This window comes from Lichenostomus cassidix, chromosome 13 (genome assembly GCF_008360975.1).
Source record: "Lichenostomus cassidix isolate B80296 chromosome 13, HeHo_3.0, whole genome shotgun sequence".
In the NCBI taxonomy this organism is placed as follows: domain Eukaryota; kingdom Metazoa; phylum Chordata; class Aves; order Passeriformes; family Meliphagidae; genus Lichenostomus; species Lichenostomus cassidix.
This window is the reverse complement of record NC_139494.1, coordinates 4536058-4556739: the sequence shown is the minus strand read 5'-3', so window position 1 is coordinate 4556739 and position 20682 is coordinate 4536058. Positions and strand designations below refer to the sequence as shown.

General features: G+C 45.9%; 1 protein-coding gene across 2 annotated transcripts in view; it reads right to left on the bottom strand.

The window, feature by feature from the left end:
- SLIT3 (slit guidance ligand 3) overlaps positions 1 to 20682 on the bottom strand; it is a 457068-nt gene that overhangs the window by 6610 nt on the left and 429776 nt on the right. For both annotated transcript variants that reach the window (XM_085073420.1, XM_085073421.1), the window contains 4 exons: positions 17422 to 17662; positions 16642 to 16772; positions 2278 to 2432; positions 190 to 475 (listed from right to left, as the gene is read on the bottom strand). In XM_085073420.1, coding sequence (XP_084929546.1) covers positions 190 to 475; positions 2278 to 2432; positions 16642 to 16772; positions 17422 to 17662 — 813 coding nt within the window. The remainder of the gene's footprint in view (positions 1 to 189; positions 476 to 2277; positions 2433 to 16641; positions 16773 to 17421; positions 17663 to 20682) is intronic.

The window sequence follows — 20682 nt, the reverse complement described above, 5'->3', positions numbered from 1 at the left end:
AGCCAGCAACATCCAAACAAGAAGTGGAAACTGAGAGCTGCCACGGATGCTGACTCACAGCTGTCAACAGCCCCATGTGGGAACCCAGCACCTCCAAAAATAGTCTGATGTGGTTTTGCAAGATGAAATGTGAAATATGCATTAGCTGTAAAGTTTTTCGCTCTCTCATCAGCATTTGTTTGGGCTTACTTGTGGTTAAGGCATGGATCTCCAATTTCCTGGTCACACAGAGGGCCCATCCAGCCTGGGTGACATTCACAAATCACACTCGTTTTCTCCAGGGATCGGCAAATCCCGTGCTTGCAGATGTTGCAGGATTTGCAGCCAGGAAGGACTCCCAGTGACTGCTGTGGCAAATCCTTGAAATCCTGCAGCTCATTGTTGATGCGGACATCGTGAATGCATCCATGAAAACCATTTGGTGTCTTCTCTGCACCCTGGCGCAGGGATGATAATCCAGTAGAGGTTGGAATCCCTGCAGATAAAAGCAAAAAGGGAAGATTCACTTATACTTACAATGATAATACATAAATTATAATTGCTAAGGCTTCTTTTGTCACAGCCCCTTAAAAGCTTTGAATAATTAATTTGCATAGGACCTTTGTAAGGTAGCACAGTCTTATTGTCCTCATTCTGGAAATGGAAAGAAGTAATGCCACTGTTAAAGATTGTCCTAAAATAAATCCAGCATCTTGGTTTAAATGTGTGTTAGGAGGAAAGTTGCTAGAGCAGGTTGTGGTTGGGGAGATGGACCAAGGCACCTGAAGGCTCAGGTCTGTGTTAACCTTACTGTAGGTCAGGAACAACTGCTCTGGAGTAATTGAATCAACTAAACTGAAGCACCTGCAGAGGACTGGCAGCTGGATTCTGTGGGAGTGCTGCACAGAGAGAGGTGGCACATGCACAACAAGGAGGGGTTAGAACGAAGCAAGAAGAATTTTAATAGGAAACAGAGAAAGTCTCCACTGAGGCCACGGATCTTGGTATCCAGTAATTTTTCATCCCAGGCCTCAGGTTTTTCCTGAGAAGTTTTTTTAGGTACCTTTTGAGGATTCGTATTGATCATCCATTAACTCATCCATTAACAAATGCTCATCCATTAACAAAACTTTTCCAAGTGATTACTTCCCAAGTTCCCTGTGTATAAATTTCTGCAGGATTGGCATCTTTTATGCTGTGCTAGAGGGAAATACTGTGATGGCCTCTGCACCAGCAGATTATCTTTGATGCACAAGGTTCTATAATAGCCTGTGACATTCTCAATAGGAGCCAATTATAAAAGTTCAGCTCTGTACAAAGCAATATTAGCTGGTTTTCTGTTTTACAAGGGTTCTTTTAGAAAAGTGTTATTAAAAAAAATTATTTAGAAATGCCTTGACCAGCACCAAGCAAAGCTGGTAAGTTTCTACTATTGGCTTCAATGATCTCATTAGAAAAAGCCCAAAGACTTTCTGAGTCCATTACTATTCTGCTGACTTTTGTATTTGGAGTAGGCTGACTAGGCAAGAACTCTGTGTCACTGAAAGAGAGAGATTTCAGCATTCAGTCCAGAGCAGAGCTAGGGGGGTTCTGTCTAAAACCATCCATTGGGCAGAGACCAGCCTTTGTTCTGTCTCTTGTAAGCAGACACCTAATCAGTGGTATAGTCATTATTCTGGGCATTGTTCCCCACCCCACTTGGCCTCTTCTTCCCCCCAGATTCTGTACTTAATGTGAAGAAACTTCTTAACTGAGGTTTGGTCAATTCTAGTGTCTGTCTAAAACTGAAACTGTGGCTTCAGATTCCAATGAGAAAACTATTAACCAAGGTGTTCTTAGCTTGTGTATGAATATGTTTTTTAATCACACACTTCTTTCCCCCCAGTTTATAGACCTCTAAGATTTCCAGCAGAAATACCGCTCATTTATGCTCTATTGAAACCTACTGACTATTGATTTGCTTTTTTGTTGTGACAATTTGTGATACTCCCACTGATTCTTCCACTTCAACCGTGGTGCCAGCCAGTTCTGGAAGCTTCTGCAATGCCAAGCAGGCTGTTGCTGTGGTGGCTGTGTGACACAGACACTGCCTGGGCTGGGGTGCCCAGGGGATTTGGAGCACAAAGCACAACAGCACAGCTGGGGTCTCCATGCTCTCTGTTTGGGGACACAGCCTCGGGCAGAGGGCAAAGACAGAGCCTCCCTCCCCATCTCTTGCCCTGGAGAGTCCTCTCCTCACGATGAAGATAATTTGCTTCTGAGAATTCATGTTAAAACCTCAAGTCCAGAGCAACTCACCTCCAATGTAGAGGGGTGTGTTGAGGCTGACAGAAGACTGTTTCTGGAGTTTTCCCAGACTCTTGGGAGCTCCCTTGTCCACCACCAGGTTCAGAGTTTGATTCAGCATGACGAGTTCCACACTATGAAACTGCCCATCATTTACTGTTTCCACACTAAAAAGTAAAAGGACAAAAAAAGGAATTAGAAGATGAACAAGGAACAGCCTCTGCTTCTGTGACATCCTGTATCCTGTAGTACACCTTGCACAGCACAGCTCTGGAGTGCTCTGGAGCTTACAGTCACTGTGTTCTCAGCATTTCCTCCAGCAGGGAGGAACAGACTGACACACTGCTTATCCTGTGCAGGCAGTGCCAACACACATGGAACACTTGACAGCTAATCAGGAGAGCAGCCACTCTAGTTATTTTTCCCAGGGCAGAAAAGCAAGTGTATAGCTACATGACACACACCAGTTTTGGTAACAAAACTACCCAAAAATCCCATTCTGTGCTCTCAGCCACAGCTTGCACTCCGTCACACTGCTTGGTGCTTGTGCTGCAAGCTGGATCACTGAAACAATTTCTTCTCTTATGGGTAGTTTAAACTCAAATTCTCTCACAGGGGTCGTGGAGGGACTGCATTTAGGGGTGAGACAGCAGAGGCCTCTGAAACCAGCATCTCCTCACAGCAGAAGTGTCTTGGAACTATGTACCAAGGAATAAGGACAGGCTGAGTTTCCTAAAGCCAGAGAAGGAATTCAGAAGGTTTTGATTTGACCGGAAGATTTTGAAATGACCAGGGTGCTTTGTTCAATACCTGAACACAAGGAAAAATGACAAATTGCTACTCCTCTTTGGGAAACAGTAAGGTGTAGATTGAGGCTTGAGGATAAAACAGTGGGAATTGTGCAGCAGTGGGACAGGGAGCAGGCAGCCACCTGAGCAGACAAGATATTAAAGTACTGTTAAACTCTAATTTATTGCTTTGTTTTTAATACTGATTTCTCAGATGCATGAAGCCTGCAATGACCTCCTAGTCTTCACCTTCATCTCCTGTGCAGTCCCCCAGACATTAAAAGGTGCAGTGATATCATTCGGTTTGCATTATGCCATCACCTTTTATTTTCAGGGCAGCTTCAGTTCTCAAACCTTTATGCTGCATGGTGAAATTCTCTCACAGTAAGTTACAAATTCACAGGCCAGATTCCTTTCAGGTGATTGGTAAAGCTGCAAGGTCAATGTCTCTGAGCTATTTACCCACACTTTCTTCACTGTCAGTGGAGGGGAAGAGACACACTCATCTCTAAGGGTGAATCACCTTTGAGACGTGACCACTTCTCAACCTAGATGACATGCTGCCCATCTTTAGTGCCCAGTCCTGCAGAACTGATGTATAAGGCTACTGCAGCAAGGAAATAGAACCTCGACTTCAGAAACAAATTACATGCCTTGGAGATTACCAGAATTCAGTTGTTGCTGGAAGAAGTTTCATTTTTATAGTGTTTTATAGTAGACCTGACATAACCAATTATACTTGAGTGATGTCAGGCAGCAAGTCAGCACTGCAGGCATTTCTGGGGATGTGCTGTTGGAGAAGAGCACACCACTGCTCCAGACTGGAGCTAACGTGCCTCTGCAGTGCTGCTCTCCCCACAGGTTTGGGATGGATCACGAACACACAGCCCTTTAAAAGTTTATCTAAGGGCACACAGGTCATAAGGTGACAGACAGCAGTGTATGAGCACCTTTACGGTGTGGCTTTACATGAATAAGAAAGGAGTTAGTTCTGCCACAGAAAAGCTCTGCTGGCTTAATCACTCACTGCTGACCTGCAGGGAAGTGCTGGGCTGTGGCTGCTGCCCATGTTCAAGATGGTGAGAGAGCCCCACGGAGAACTCAAGAACCTAGAACTGATGGTACTGTTCAGTGTTTCAAAGAAAAAAGATAAAGGCTTGACAGTTCACAAAAATGGAGATCCAGTTGGTCCAGCAGACACTGTGGATCAGAGTGTTATATATATATCAGAGGGCCCTGGCAAGGGCAGCGAGTGGAATGGGCTGGGACGAGAGGCAGAGGGTGTGCTGGACTCACTGCCAAAGGGGCTGCAGCGTGTGGCCCTGGGAAGGGCCAGCCTGTCCTCACTGCTCCCGAGGGCACAGCCCCTGGGCCACACCTGGAGCACAGCACTTTAGGCACTGACAATTCCACTAACTTTGAAAACAGCTGGTCAAACTTGGTGTTTAGATACTCTGGAATTCTGCTGTCTGTTGCCTTACAAGGAACAGCTGTGCTCCGGCAGTACCGACTGGGTGATCCCTCTGTGCTCCCTGCTTATCTCACTGCTCTCTGCAATGCCCCATTCCCATGTGGGAAGTACTTGGACTTGCAGCTGAAAGGTGCAAGATAAATAGAAATGCACATTTGTAATTGTTAGTCTGTGCAGAAGTGCCAGCGAAAGGGAGAAGTGGAGCCAAACCCCAGGGGCTGTGAGAGCTGAGCACACTGGAGCTGGGATGGATGGCTGGAGGATAGGGAGCCCCTCGTCAGTGGGATCAATAGCTGGAGCTAACACACAAACCGCATGGTTATCTGCAGAAGGCCAAGCTATGGCCATTTGTCAGAGGACAACACTATCACATCTGGCAGGACTGGCCCTTCCCAGAGCCAGGATTTCACAGGCATTCATCACCTGCTCTCCACAGGGTGTGCTTTTTCCAGATTATGCCTTGACTAGCAGGCAAACAAAAGTCTGTGAGTCCTGGGGATGGAAGCAGCCACCCCACCCCACATGGTGCTCATGCCTTTCAGCACACCCAGAGCTGGCATTTTTGCTGGAAAGGGAGTGAGAGGTCTCAGTCTGCAGGTACGCATGGATGAGTATTACTCCATTCTGTTTCTTTCAATTTTTAGCTCGGAATTAAAATAATCTGAGCTTGGACTTCGAGAAATAAAGTAACTCACAGCCATCACCCAACACTGCAGTTTTATAAAGCAGATAAAGTTAGAACAGGCAAAGCACTCATTTGCTTTTTGCGAAGACACAGAGATATGATAGAGAAGCTGAATGTGGACGGTCAGGACGACAGGAAATCCCCAGCCAGCAGATACTTGCGTGAGAGCACTTACTGCTGCTGCTGACGGAAAGGCATTCAGACGCCTTAGGATTTTGAGGAGAGAGCAGTGGTGAGAGAAATGCTACACGAACTCTCCTCAGAGCCTCTTGTGTAGCCTTGAGGAGCCTCGGCAATGTCGGAGACAGCTGGAGACAGTGGCTTGGCCGGGGATGAAGGGCGGGCGGCCACAGGCTCGGCTCCTCATCGGGGCCCCTTCCCGCCCGCCCGCCGCTCTAAAGGGCTCATTGAAACCCTCTCTGAACTCGCACTGGGGATCAGGTGCTCCTACGGGGCTCTTCCTCCTGGAAGCGCCCGCGGGATGGAGATACCTGCCTCGGGTCGGGGCGGACGGGGCTCCTCCCGGCCAGCTCCGCAGGGCGGGGAGTGCGGGATACGGGCCGGGAGTGCGGAATACGGGCCGGGAGTGCGTGATGGGAGCCGGGAGTGCGGAATACGGGCCGGGAGTGCGCGATGGGAGCTGGGAATACGGGAGACGGGCCGGGAATGCGGGATGGGAGCGCGGGTGCAGCGGCGCGGGCGGGCAGCAGAGGGCGCCGTGGCACCACGGAGCCGAGCGGGGACAGCGCGGGGACAAAAGGGGACAGGAGGGGACAGGAGAGGACAAGAGGGGACAGGAGGGGACAAGAGGGGACAGGAGGGGACAAGAGGGGACAGGAGAGGACAAAAGGGACAGGAGGGGACAGGAGGGGATAGCCCCACTCCCGGTCCCGCACCACCACGGCTTCTCCGCGGCACGAGGAAATGCAATCCAACCAGCCCGGGTGAGCAGGAGCAAGGGGAGCCGAAAGGTGCGGCAGAAGAGCCGCTGGACTCGCACCAGCTGCCTCTCCCGGGCGCTAACAAACGCCGTGCCGCTCCTGAGAGCTTCCAAGTCATTAGTGCTGACTTCCAAATCATTTTAGCTCACTTCCAATCGCAGCATGTTGTGCCACCACTACTGGATATGATATCGTTTCCCACACATCCTTGTTGAAAAAAGGGAGGAATTACGATTAAACAGTAAACACCTCAAGTGTAAGCAAGGATTTCCAGGAATTTAATAATTAAACTTGCTAAAAAGTAAGCAGCAAAAGGAGTCCAAAGTTTCCTGGAACACGAAATGATTCCTCAGGACTCAGGCACTGCTGCTCGGGCTGTGCTCAGCAGTTGGTGAGGACCCAGTGAGGACCTGTACTCAGTGTCTGCAGCATCCCTCACCTCTCTCTTCTCCATCTCACTCATCTTTTCACAGCCCACGTCACATGCCTTGCACAGTCCAGTGGATTGCTCTCAAGGAGGTTACCCTCACGGAGAGCTGGCCATGGCACCTGATCAAATTCAGCCAAAATCCCATCCTGGCATGTGAGGAGAGCCCAGCTTCCAAAGCTCATGAGAAGGCTCTGGGTCCAGCACCTTTGTTCCCTCAGAGCTGCCCTCCCAGGGAAAGGAGGCCACTAGAAAGGGCTCTGTGGAAGAGACATTAAAATTTCCTGTGCAAGGGAGCTGGTCTCTACTGTCAGAGCAGCTCCAGCACAGTGAGCTAATGGACCCATTGCACAGGGCACTGCACATGGGCCATGGACACAGCCTCTGCTGGGAGCTTAGACTCAGAGAAATGAAGGGAAAGGGATGTTTATTAAACATAAAACCTCAGGGAATATAGGAAAGAACTGATTTCCACTCTCATTTTTCAGCTATTTCTCTTCTCCCTCCTATATATTTTCTTTCCCCTCTACTCCAGCCCCAAGCACACACAGATGTTTTAAACACTGACTCCCCATGCTCTAATACCCATGAGAGATTTAGAGCTGAGCCACTATAAATATGCCAGTGAACAGAAATGCATTAAAGGATTAAAGCATTCAATTGGAACTTGTAAAATTTGGGCTTTGGGGTCAGGTTTTTGGGTTTTTTTCACTGACTAGTAATATACCTTTAGTGTAGACAGCAGAGAACAGCAGGGCAGAGGAGTCAAAAACAAAAATAGCTTTAAGTATCACAGCAAACCATGTCACTGAGGAGATATATAACCATCAATTATGCAAATGAGAACATTAATTCATTAGCTACAGTCTCCAGATTTTCCTGACCTCTGTCTTAATGGGGACACGCCTCATTTGACACACAAAACAAAGGAAACACAAGGATGGTAAGAGACTGGGGGGTGAAGGCCATGGGTAACATTGAATTTAGATAATCTTTGAGAACATTCAGAGTAGAAGGGAATAAACAAAAATACATGTCCAAAAGAGCTTAAGGAGCTTACAGCACATGGGAGGAGCAGGCAGCAGGGAACAGGTACCAAAATCAAGAAACTCAAGGTGAGAGCTGCAGGGAACTGCACTGAGATGTCAGCAGTTTGGGAGCTGTGAAACTCACACCTCACAGTGCAAGGCTGACTGCAGGTATCAGCAGTGATGGGTTTTCACCTTTCCAAGCTACACTTACCTCCTACCCTTAGTTCCAGCTATAATCAGTCCTTGGCCTAAAATAGATTTAAACTTCTCCATGGCAACAAAGGCAAAATCATAATTGGAGTGGTGTTTGTGCTGCCTCCACAATAACACATCACTTCAAGCACTATCATCTTCAGGAGCTGAATAAAAACCACATGTTGAGAAAAAAGTATGAAAAATGCTAATGAAACACAGGACTAGGGAAATAAGAGGTGAAAGGAATATTAAAGTACTCAAGTTCACTTTCAGCTTGAAATATACTTTTTTGTTATGTTCAATCCTGTTTTACATGACTTGAGTGTTAGGTCTTTCAGGCTGAGAGTACTCAACATTAAGGGTTTTTTCCTTGATACCTCCATTTTAATTTGCTTGGTTTTATACCTTTTCTCCTACTTACGACTTTGTAGACCACCCAAATAAACCATCCTTCTCCTCTTGGTGTTTACAGCCCTTGAACACTGGCAGCTGATTACCATATCTCCCTTAATGATCGTTTGGCCAGGCTATGCATATCTAATTTCCAGCCATAATTCAATTCCTGCAGCACCCCTGCCAGCAGTGAAAGTCAGTGTATTACAGACCTTCTAAGAGAAAAGCAAGGACCTGCAACATGCAATTAACACAATCCTGACCCCTTTCCCTAGATTATTCATAAAAGGGTCACACTCCTGGCCAGGGCAAACATGGTTTGTTTGCAGTGAATTCTCACAGTGTCCCTGACCTGGGTGAGTCCCACACCTCCCTCCAGCCCTGCTGCTGGGAGGAGAAGCTGCTGGGCTCCTGCACTCACACCAGCAGAGCTGGAGACTTCATTCTGCTCAGAATCTGTTATAACAAGTAAATGGCAGTAAAAATAACCTGAATGCACTCTTCAAGTCCAAGGCCTCTCCTGAGTGACAGATCAGTGTTGCTCCCTGCCCACCCTCTCCACCAGGATGCGTTGGCTCTTCACTGCACACAGTGTGTCACTGTGACAGGCATCAGACAAAATAACAAACCCACTAAATACAGAGTGCAAAAACCAATCAGTTAGAGATCCTGCGGTGCTACTGGCTTGGTGTGAAATCTGGTATCCTTGTAAAAATGACACTGCAAGGAGCAGAGGGGAAGGCAGGTCCTGGCACAGCAGCAGGGCGGTGGCAGCCTGAGTGGCACGTCCTGCCCAGCACTGCATGAGTGCAGCTGTGTCACACTCCAGGACAGGCTGGGACACAACCCCAGCCCTGCCAGGGTGGGGAACACAGCAAGGTGCATGGGGTCACAGTGTCCAACACTACTGAAAACAGCTCTGCCATTCAGCTGTTATCAAATTGCAGGTTCTGATGAGAAAATCCACCAAGTGCCTTCATGGAGTTGTCAAATCAGGCAATACTTCGCCCCATCTATCCCCTTTTCAGCTCTGGAAAATATGAAAGTATCTGCCAGTTAGCAGCACAGAGCAGGGCCACTACAGAGTACAATTAACAGGACATCCAGTTGGACTGACAGAAATTGATGGGTTTTATCTGAAAGTGGAGGCTAATCCCCAAGAAAGAAAAAAGCCCTGTCTATTTAGAGACTGTTTCCACCTCATCTATAGCAACATACCTATAGTCAGATCCTCTCCTTACCCAGAAATGACCAAACCCATGGCTGTCTGACAGCCACAAGAGCAGCTGCCATGCCCACCTTTCCCCCAGCTCTGGTTCCATTTCTGTACTGGGAAGAAGCACTGAAATAATCATGCACAGACCCATCCTGCACCTCCACAATCTCCCTCAGCCCCAGGTCTGTGTGTGCTGCTTCCAGCAGAGGCTGCAGCGATTGGATCCAGAGCCTGGCGCTGGATAGACAGGATCTGAGTCTATCACACATGGTACACATCTAAACTTTGTGTTACTCATCATGTTCACAAGAAATTTACAGGCAGGAAAAAATAAACATATTAGCTTGCTACATGTTGTTGTAAGGCAAAAACGCCACAATTCAAGACATGAGCCAGTCATTAGTGCACAGGAAGTTTATAAAGTCATTTTGACTGTGATTAGGTTTATTCCATCACTGTCTATGATGAAAACACGTCAACCTTCCTCTGATGCAATCAGTATTAACCAACTTTGGCAATGTACTACTGGACCAATGACCTGTGGTATAGCAGGTCATTTTAAGACAGATCTACACACCTTTCTCCAGCATGGCCTCTGCTGACAGGGATGTCTGAGTGCAGCTTAGACCCATGGCTCCAGATTTTGGCCCCTGAATAAGGTGAGCTGGACCCAGAGAAAGTAACTTCTATTTTTGTCATTACCCCAGGACAAATGGCTTTAGATGACCCATTCCTACCTGCCTGTACCTACACAGCTACACAGCCAGGCCAGCACTGGCTTGCCTTGGGAAAGGTTTTGCCTTCTGGTGAAACATCTCACTCTGAAACAGCCCACAGCTGTGTGAGACATGAAGTGTGGGTCTGCAGCTTCTGGCTGCTGGGATATTGCACCGAGGAGAATGAGCTGGGTGGAGGCACAGAGAGGAGATGAGAAACTCTCATTCTTGCAAGAGATACTGGAGAGATTTACAAAGAAAAAAAATTAATTCAGCTTAACAAGATTTTGCCTGCTAAGTCATCCGGCAGCCTGAAGGACAAAACTTTACCCTTCTTAAGCTTCAGCTCAGCAGGAGAAAGTTTCTGAATTTCATGAAAGTAAATATTTGATTCTGAACCTTATGTTAAAAGTTAAACGATATTTTAAGGTCTTGACCTTACATTTTTCCTGTCCTACTACACAAAACTCGAGGAAAAACTAAAGAAATGCAATGTTTGTAGCTTGACAAGAACTCACACACTTTCCATTTTTCTCCCATTTAAGTACACCAGAGCTCTTTATAAAGGTAAAAAAAAAAACCTCAGCTGTCCTTTGCCTAGGCTCATGCAAGATGTATAAGTACATTCAAATTTTACTATTTTTCCTGTGCAGGTCAGATACTAATGCCAGTTTCTTTCATTATATTTGATGCAGAATCCCTAAGGAGCACCTGAAAAAATAAGAGTGCGTGATAGAGAGAATAAAATGAATTGCAAATATGCAGAATTGTGAAGAGCTCAGTGATGTCTCACAGAAATGTCTGAAAAACAGTCTATTTAGAGCCCATCCAGAGTATCAAACAGGCATCCCACCAGGGACAGGCACAGCACAGGCTGCAGACTGTGAAGGTATTAGGAAGAAAAGGACCAGTCATGCAGAGCACTCTGCAAAGACACTTGTGCCAAAAACTGAGTTTGACAAGCTCTAATAATGATCCTGAGAATAATTAATGCTCTCACTCCTCCAGCACATTCCTCCCCAGAAGGCAGTGAATTAATGGTGAAGCCTCCCAGGCTTTCTGCAGATTAGCAATTGCAGCTGAAGAGACGATGGCAAAAAACTCCATCTTCTGTCTCTTGGAAGGTGTGGATGTTCCGCCACCAAAGCCACTGTTCAACCTCAGCCCCAGCAGAGGTTTGAGTAGAGAAGACAAGTCCTTGAGGAGCAGCACATTCATTCAGCAGTGCCATGGGCAGAGCCCGAGGCAGAGGAAGGACACAGGAAGTTTGCAGATGTCACCAGGGTGAAAACCTTGTGCTGCTCCACAGCCTGGAGGGAGAGGGGAGCAGGAACCTCACCCTCCCGAGACCTGCAGCATGTTTCTGAAATACCTTTTCTATTTTTCATGCATTTCCCTACTTTTTCGTGTGCACAGGGAACCAGATTTTATTTGTCATCTTGCAGTCATCACATCTGAAACAGATACAGTAGGAATGTAAGCTCCCTTATTTCAGAACTTTTGCTTTAACCACAAGAACATCCATCTATGTTATGAGAGAGTCAGCCAGACCATGAGAACTGTGTGATACAATCTACAAGGAATATTTTTAATGATGTAGCATTTTTGAAAGCAGATTATGCAAGGATACTTTTAAAAGGAATTATAATGTAATTTGGGTGTAGTCTCTACAGAAAGACAAATATAATTCATTCTTATCTTTTCCTAACTGCCTTCTTTTTCATTGCTGTCAGGAACCCTGCATGAAAACATATGATTTTACACCACTGACGCCTGCATCTCGCTTTTTACCAGATATGACAGTCTGTATGCAACATGGCAATCTGGGAACTCCAGAGGGAATTACATCAGCAGTTTGTGTCAAAGTTCTATTTTCCATTTCTACTAGGAAGGATTATTTCAGCATCCGAATCAATATGACTGTATGGCGGCATAAAATCTATCAGAGAAAAGTTTACAAGTAAGGTCTTATCTCTGGCTCAAGGAACAGATGTGGGAAAGAAGACTGAAAATAGGGACCTCTCCCTATAGAATACAGTTAAACAAACACCAGTGTCAATAGCTGAGTGCTGCAACTGTGGAATTAACTGCTCTTTGTTAATTTAAACTTTTAACAATTGGATTGTGGTGGCAAATAAAAGCAGCACGTTCCTTACCAGTTGGCATCTTTAAATTAAGGTATGGCAACTGCGTAAATGATTTACTTTATTTCAAGAACTGTTGGCATGGCACCAAATACTGTCATGGAATGGAAGAGTGACTCTCAGCAGTGCAGAAAGCAGGAGGGCAATAAAGCACTCAGAAAAAGATTTCTGTTCTCATTCGTCCATGTACAGAATAATTAAATAGAGTAAAAGAAACAACTAGGAATCCTACTTCAAAAATGGATCTGTAAGAGCTTTACTGTGATGTCCAGGAAACCATTTTTTTTCCCAGCTCACAACTGACAGGTTCCAATAAAAGACAAGTCAGCTTTTCTTTTAAAGGGCGAGTTCTGTCATTGCATTATATCACATTCATGTATTAATTTATGTATCTCTCTACCTTGATGATAAATGACACTGAATTTTAGGTATCCATTTCCACTGGACTGGTGCTGACCTTTACCTGACTGGAGTGAAAGAGAAGCCCAATGCCAGCTTTAACCTTTTTGTCCAAACATACCGCAGGGACAAACACACGTACAGCAAACCTAAATGTACAGCCAGGTATCTGGGGCTTTTCCAGACTGACTTTGCACTGTTCTGGTTCAATCTGCCCAGAGGAGCAATTAAAACACTGGAGCAGCTCCCCTCTGTTCACCAGGGACATCCTGCCTTCCTGGAGGAGTTAAATGAACATCTCCTTTGCTGGCAATGCACTCCTATGCACATCCCTGCCCTCCAGCAGTCCTGTAGCAAAGCCACTCAGAATTCACAGCAAGCTGGAAGCACCTCTGGGTCTGCTGCAAACCTTCCCCAGCTTTGTTCTGAGGGCTGGGGGACAGCCTGGCACTGAAACACATGGTGTGCTTCATTCCTGTGGAACGCTGTGGAAAAATACCACCAGCAATGACTTACTCACTGCTGGCTTCCCAAACAACAGCTTTTATCTTATCCCTACAGGATATTACCTGTATTAGCCAAGTCCTTTGCTAATTTTATTGTTCTTAAGTACTATTAATAAATCTTATCATGGAGACTCTGATGAGGAATTACAGATTGTGTGGCTTGCCAATGGCTTCCCACATCCCATCCTGGGAGTACCTGAAATAGCCAGCAAAACAGCTCAGCTCCAGCCCAGGACCAGGTCAGTGACAGATTTCCTGCAGCTGTAGCTGGCACAGCTCCCACCAGGCAGTGTTTTAAGGCCTCCTCCTCTTCTGGCAGACTCTTGTGGGGAAAAACAAGAGCCAAAGCCCTGCTCATCTAGTCCAAGAAGTGGACTTCTCTGGAGGGGAGCAGCACATGATATTGCCTGTGAAAATTAATCTCCTAGTCTTTCAACAGAGCTTTGCAAAGACAAACAGTCCACTTTTGCTGAGATTGAAACTGCAATGAGGCAGGACAGCAGGACACTAAACCTAAACAGGACAGCAGGGAGGAGGCAATACGGAAGGCAAACTGTTTTAGCCACAGTGAGAAGAGATCTGGATTTTACAGGTTCTCCTGGCAACCTTGTTTTTAATGACAAATAAAGATTGTAGAAGTTGCAGAAAAGAGTTTCCCAAATTCTTCAGGTTGAGAGAAAATGCATCACACTGAACCAGCTATTCATTTCATCAAAATGCAGGTTAGGAGACAATGCAAATAAAAGTCCAGATAAACTCATGGGAGCCAGGACCAGGTATAAATAGATTTTAATTTCCCTTGAGAGAGCCTCTAAACAAGGCCCAGACTAATCCAGAAGGTATTAGTGACACAACTTAGAAATGATGGCCAATGCCTGAATAATGGAAATAATTGACCATTATCCAAGCTACTAAAGGAAATGGGGGATTTTCTATTATTTGGTGTTTTCCTGTCAAAACTCTGTGCCAAGCTGGAAGTCATGCCTTAGCCAAACAGAGCTCATGCCTTAGCTAAAAGTCAAACAGGATGTAGAGGGAGGTCAAACCAGATCCACTTATGCCTTCTTCCCTTAAATCCTGTGTTTCTAAGGGGAGAAGCAGGTTTTCCTGCTTCTTTCTTCAGTCTTTAACAAAAACAAGTCTTTTAATCTATTTAGAGGCCCTTTCTAGAGGATATTCTTTAGCTGCAGTTTTTCTCAATCAACCTAATCTTTCCCCATCAAGCTCCATGCTAATCCCATTTTGCTCCACTCCTTAAACTAATAAAAGATTAGAGTGACATTTCTGAAAGGGCATCGTATTAAGCAGCTTCTTGCCCATCTCAACAGATCACAGCACACCAGATGCAGTGAAGGGGCCATTAATCTTATGGTAATGAGGTGTCAGTCTGAATGGAGACCTCCTCCTTGAGCCATGGGAAGGACAGAATAACGAGGACACTGCTGCCTCCAGCCCTGGCAGCTCTGCCAGGAGGCAGCAGATCCATGGGGAGTTGTTGGGTTGGTGGTGATGCCTGATGATTTTTACCTTTTCTTTTTATATACTCTTTTGTACATTGTTATACCCTTTTTATAATTCTGTACCCTTTATACACTTTTTGTGTGCTTGACCCTGCATGCTTGTAATTTTTGTAGTGTGATATTCTAGCTTAGTTTTGGGGTCCTGCAAGGCAGAAAAACCAAATATTCACAGCAGGAGGCCAAGAGCTCTATACTATCTCAAAACTCTAGGTTTCAATCTTGGTTGAAGCCTTCTCTATGGAACATATTTTGTAAACTGGGCTGCAGTCTCATTTTGCGGGGGAGTAATTACAATAGGGAGACAATTACTTCATTTATTAAGTTTCTTATTGGGGGATTTTAGACACATATGCTAATTTGCAAGGTCCATAAAACTGTATACATGTTATATGGTGAGTGTGCATCTCAGTGTAATCCACCTGCAAAGAGCTGTGCACCTAAGATCCTATTAAAGTACCGAGGTAAATCCCCTTTTAAAACCCCTTTTTAACTGTGTCTGTGTCATATTTCTACCAGCTGATAAGGCAGCAGTGGCACCAGCTCCTGTCCCCACGCTGTGCTGTCACCACGGGGAGCAAAAATCCACCTGGAGCTGTCACCCCTGTGCTGGTCACACATAACGAGCTTTCCCCATGCTCTAATTAGCATATCAAACTGTTTAACAACCTCAGCTTTGCTCTATCAGATGATCAATTAGGATCAGCAGCCACACACAGAGGCATTCTTCACACCTATCCATCCAGCTGCTGAAAACCATGAGCAAACTACTTCCTTCATTCCTACAGGGGACAAGCCAGTGCTCTTCCTGGGCACATATCTGCATTGGTATTATCCAGTTTGCTTTAATACAGAAAGAGTGTTGTCATTTTCTTCACAAAGTCATCACCCCACACACCCAAAACAAAAAAAAAAAAACACCCAAACCACACCCCAACACCAACCACACCAACACAAACCAAAAAAAACAAAACAAAAACACCCCCACAAACCACACAACCCACCCAACACACAATTCCCCTAAAGAAAATTCCCTGGAAGGCTCAAGTTTTAGCAAGTGCTGAGGAAAGTTTCTGGGAAAAGTACAAGGTGAGTGATGCATGGTGACATCCATCCTGTCCCTTGCTCCAGTGGGATTCTCCTCCCACCAGTGTGAGGTGGGCTGGGAATTCCAGCTCTGCTGCACACACAGTGCTGTGACTTTGTGCTGAGCCTGAAATGCCTCTGTGCACACAACAAACTGGAGCAACAGGGCTTGAAAACAGCAGCCAGGGGAGAGGGCTGCTGTAGGAGCTGGGCATGAGAAGGGCAGCACATCTCTCTTTCCTACAGAAATGTCTCTGTGCATGGATTTCATGTTTGGTTTTCTTTCTTGTGACTAATGAATAAAACCTGTGGGTTTCAAATCCTCAAAAGCCAAGTGTTTGAAGGTCAAATTACCCTACCATTTACCTTTGCAACTTCTGCTTTTTTGTGGTTGTGTAGTTACTCCTGGTACAGCAAGAGCTCTCCTAAAAATATTCACCCTGTAGAGGAGTTCAGCCCTTCTCCTTCTATTTGATACAGTCTAACCCTTCAGCTGCACAGTCACTGTTCTGTTTTGGTACAGTCACTTAATGCTAGATGTCAACAAAGAAACTGATTAATTGGAACTATCTCAAAGACATAATTCACCAGAAACTGAATCTTTACAGTAGACGAGAAAATACATTTTTCTACAATTACAGGAGGACACAGCATCACTGGTATTGCCAATAAATGTCAACTTTTAACCATGCAGCCTCCAGCTAAGTCTTTACTCTAGCTTTCTTATCTAATTACATGCAGAAAAGAGATACCTTGAAGTACAATAAAAGGTTTTTCTCCAATGCACATTGCTTAGAAAAATCCTACCTGTCCTCCATCTGATTTGGAAGTCAACAGTCTTGGCAGAGCTGAACCCCTTACCTGTACACTGTGGTAGGTGGGGAGTTCAGGGTGTCATAGATGAGCCTCACATGTCCTTGGTACAACTCCAGAGCCAAAGGATCATTGTCTCCCTTGTACAACAAGATGCCATTGTCCTTGTCAGTGGCTACCTGTGAAACATTCATAACCAGGCTTGAGAACGATTAAAGAAACAAATAAACCTACATTAAAAATCAAACCAAAATCATAGATGCAATTCAAATATACTTTAATAGATCATATATGTGAGCAACAATGAGAGCAAGAGCCAAGAGGCACAAAAAGGTCATGGTGCCCTGGGTGGGCTCACACACAGAGGGCAACTTCCCATTTCCCATGAGAACCAGTTTTCAATTGGCTTCTGAACCTCAGGCCTGCAACAAAATCCCAGGCCTTTTATCTGCTGAATAAGCAAAATATCATCTGGAGAGGCCATTTAGAGGAGCCTCTTTCAAGACGCATCCTGACAGTAACCACTGAGTTGTACAGGATGACACACACTGCTGTGGATCAGCAGGAAGACAGTGAGCATTCCTGAATCATCCCTGGTTGCATGGCCAATCTGGGAATCAGAGTGTGGAGAGATTCTGGAGGCAGGATGTGAGCCCACAAAGCTACACCGGTGCCTCAGTTGCTCCTTCACATTTCAATGATTTAGAGCAGACAAGTGGCTCACCAGTTGACTGATTTTTCAGGATTTCGGCCAGCAGCCCCTGTTCCATCAGCATGAAACACACACAACACACAGGTATTACTGCTCAGAGGAGCTATGTGACAAACCTGCAGGGAGATGTTTGCCTGAGGGCGGATTTTGGCCGAGGGCAGCTCCACGTAGGAGTCCTTGCCCACGAAGTTGACGGTGATGAGCTTCTCGCAGCGCTGTCCCGCGAAGCCGGCGAGGCAGCGGCACACGGGCTCGTGCTGCACCACGATGCACTGCGCGCCGTTCTGGCACTCATAGTTGTCACACGGGCTGGTCTGCAGCAGCACCATGGGCGGGGGAGTCTCGCAGAACAGCCCACTGCACAGCCAAAGGAACACAAAGCAGCCTCGGTTACTGTTTTTGCATTTTTATTTCAGGTGTTCTGCTGTGGATAGTGACTCTGAGGTTCAGCTGCCCTGTGCTGCTGTCTTGGTGGGAGCTGCACAGCTGGCTGGCAGGAATCCCTTGCTGGCTGGGAATCAACCAGAGCAGGCACTGAAATCAACCCCTACTGCCCTTTGCACTGCTTCTTCAGCTCTGCAAGGCACTGCAGCCTGGCTGGAAGAGCTTCCACCCACTCTGTGCCTTGCAGAGGGTCCCAGAGAAATCTGGGAGCCATTTTAACCCAAATCTGAGATTTCCCCATCATGTGTTAGTGATTTCAGTCTACTCTGCTGTTTTAAGTAGCAAGAAAGGGAAGCCCTTTCCAGAGGTACCTGCAGAACAGAGCACTGCTAATCCAGCCTGTGAGCTTCCTTCTGCCTAATGCCCATTGTTTTGTTTTGTCCTCAGCAGCAAGTAGAAAACAGAAGCAAAAGTCAGTGTATATAATTCTAATTTTGTGGAAGTTAAAAATAATAATAATAAAAATATCCATGTGACCTGCAACAGCCTCCACTAACAGAAAGCAAATGTTGGAAGAAGCCAGAGTGTCTGTGCTTAGTGCTGCTCTGAAAGATTCCCCAAGCTCCTGGTACGGCTCCTGCACTCCCCTGCTTGCTGTGAAACCCCTCTGGTATGTGGCTTTACCAGGGCAGCTCTCCTGATACCAGCACCTAGAAATTACATTAGCAACAGCGTCTGACAAGGCCCTTTCATTTTAATTTTTTTAAAGTATATATTTAGAAGTAATTAATAGGATTTATTTCCCCAGCAGTGGAATGTGGAACACAGCCTGACTTGCATAGCTTGGCCAAGTCCATTCTGCCTGGTACGATGTCATTTATTTAAATAATCACTGCGAGTTCCTTGCAGCAATCTATCCCAGTGGAGAACTCAGAAGCATCTGCACCACAGAGAAGCAGTGCTTCCATCAGGCTCTGCAGCTCAATGTGTGCTTCCCCAGCAGAGCAGCATTTATCAGGCAGCACTGCTGTGAGGCTGATTGCTGGAGGGAAGCTTCGAGAACTCGGGGTTTGTTTCGTGGGGCTCACAAATTCTCTAAAATGTTTTCATCTGCAGGGGGCAAATGAGTGCTATTTTGGGAAGAAAACACTGAAACCTTTTCAGGAAGAAAGCGTATCATGCAGTTGGGAGAGGTTGGTGAGTGCTGAGGAAAGGTGCTGCAAGGAGCACAACTCCACCTGACCAGGGAATGGGAAATGGTGAGATGAGAGAGCAAGTGTGTGCAGGGTGGCACTACTGCTTTTTGGGGCTGTCACTGTGCATGAGGCCCTACCTACACTGCTCAAAATTACCCAAGTGCCATTTGTTCAGCCGCGTGAGGATGTAAGTTTTAACATCTTTTTAATGTGTGGCTCCAAATGGCTTTGACATGCAGTGTAGTGACAGCCATAAAATCATTATAGGTCTCTGCGTTTATTACAACAGCATAAGCTCCAGATAATTGGGAGGGCACTCTGCAAACTCACTGCTGGGAACTGATTCCTGAGACTTAGCCAAAAACTTTATTAATCATCATCTTAGGTCTCCTAGTTACCTTTGTCAGACCACCCCTCGTGTTCTCTCCTTTTCATCAACACTTGCAGCCTTCAAACACTTGCAAAGTTATCTCCTTGCCACACATCACCGTGCCCAAGGCAGCTGCGAGGACAGGGGAATCTGTAACCCTGAACATCAGAAGGCTGAACTCTGTCAATCACCGTATTTGCATTTGTAATCTTAACAGGAAAAAGCCCAAACCTCAGAGCCCCCTTCAGAGCAGCAGGCCTTTAAACTACAAAAGGCTTGAGTCATGAGAAGAATAAATGAGATCATATTTTGTTAGCAGAATTTTAATCCTGAAATCAAACAAGATCAGGGACTATTCTGCATGGAGAACACATGGGGCTCCAGCTTGCTGTCTGCCTTGGCAGAGGGAGCGTGGTAGTGCTCAGTGTGAAGTTTTTCTCCCCAAAGACCCTTGTCTTCCTTGCATCTTGCACAGGAAATTCAGGGAAGTGGCATGGACTAGTGGAAAAAAAGCAAGCAAACAGGGGAACTCAAGTTAATCCTGGCTGTGCTGTTGACAGGCAGTGGGATTACTTTGCTTGCCCATGGCTGCCTTGGGCTATGAAGTGCTGTCTAAACTGGTAGTTGAGTTTTGGAGCTTTGTGTAAAAAGATGCTTCCCATATACCTGAAGGACTTTTATTGGAATGAAACCCCCTCATCTGATCACAAGAGAAGCCTGGACTGTTTCAGGTTCTGATCTTGATGCCCCTGGTGTGAGACCAGGCAAGTTGGGCACTGCCTGAATTGCCAGCAGAGCTGCTTGGTACATGGGCAGGGACCAGACCAGTCTCCCACCTACCCCTGCCTCTCCACCCAGCTGCGTCAGCTCAGAACATCTCTGCCAAACGCTGTGACTCTGCTTTCCCAGAAAAAACCCTCACATTCATCACTGCCTAGTGCTGACAGGCCTTAAGAATCAGGGGACCTGCAGCAAAAGTCTCCCAGTCAGTCCCATCTGATGACAGGCTCGAGTTACCCTTGACTCCAGACATGACTTTGCAATCCCATTTCTCAACTCTAACAATTAGATAACGCTGAGGATTTACAATCCCACAGTCACGTTAGCCTTAGCAGTCACCAATCTGCAAGATCCCTAAGGCCATCAAATGGACTGAAGCAGAGAGTGAAACATGGAGAAAAGGGTATGAATTTGAAATTCAGAGGATATCTGATACCTTGTAAATAACAAGCCTGATTCTGTGAAACCATGGGCTGACATCATGTTATATATCAGTGCCTATTCAGGGAAGGCTGTCTGCTTTGCAACAGAAATGCGTGTTGAGAGGGAAGGAAAAAAAACCCAAACCAGCATGGATGAAAGCAAGAAGAATGAAAACAGTTGCAGATACAAAGCAGAGAAAATGATTTATAAGTGTTCATGCAATT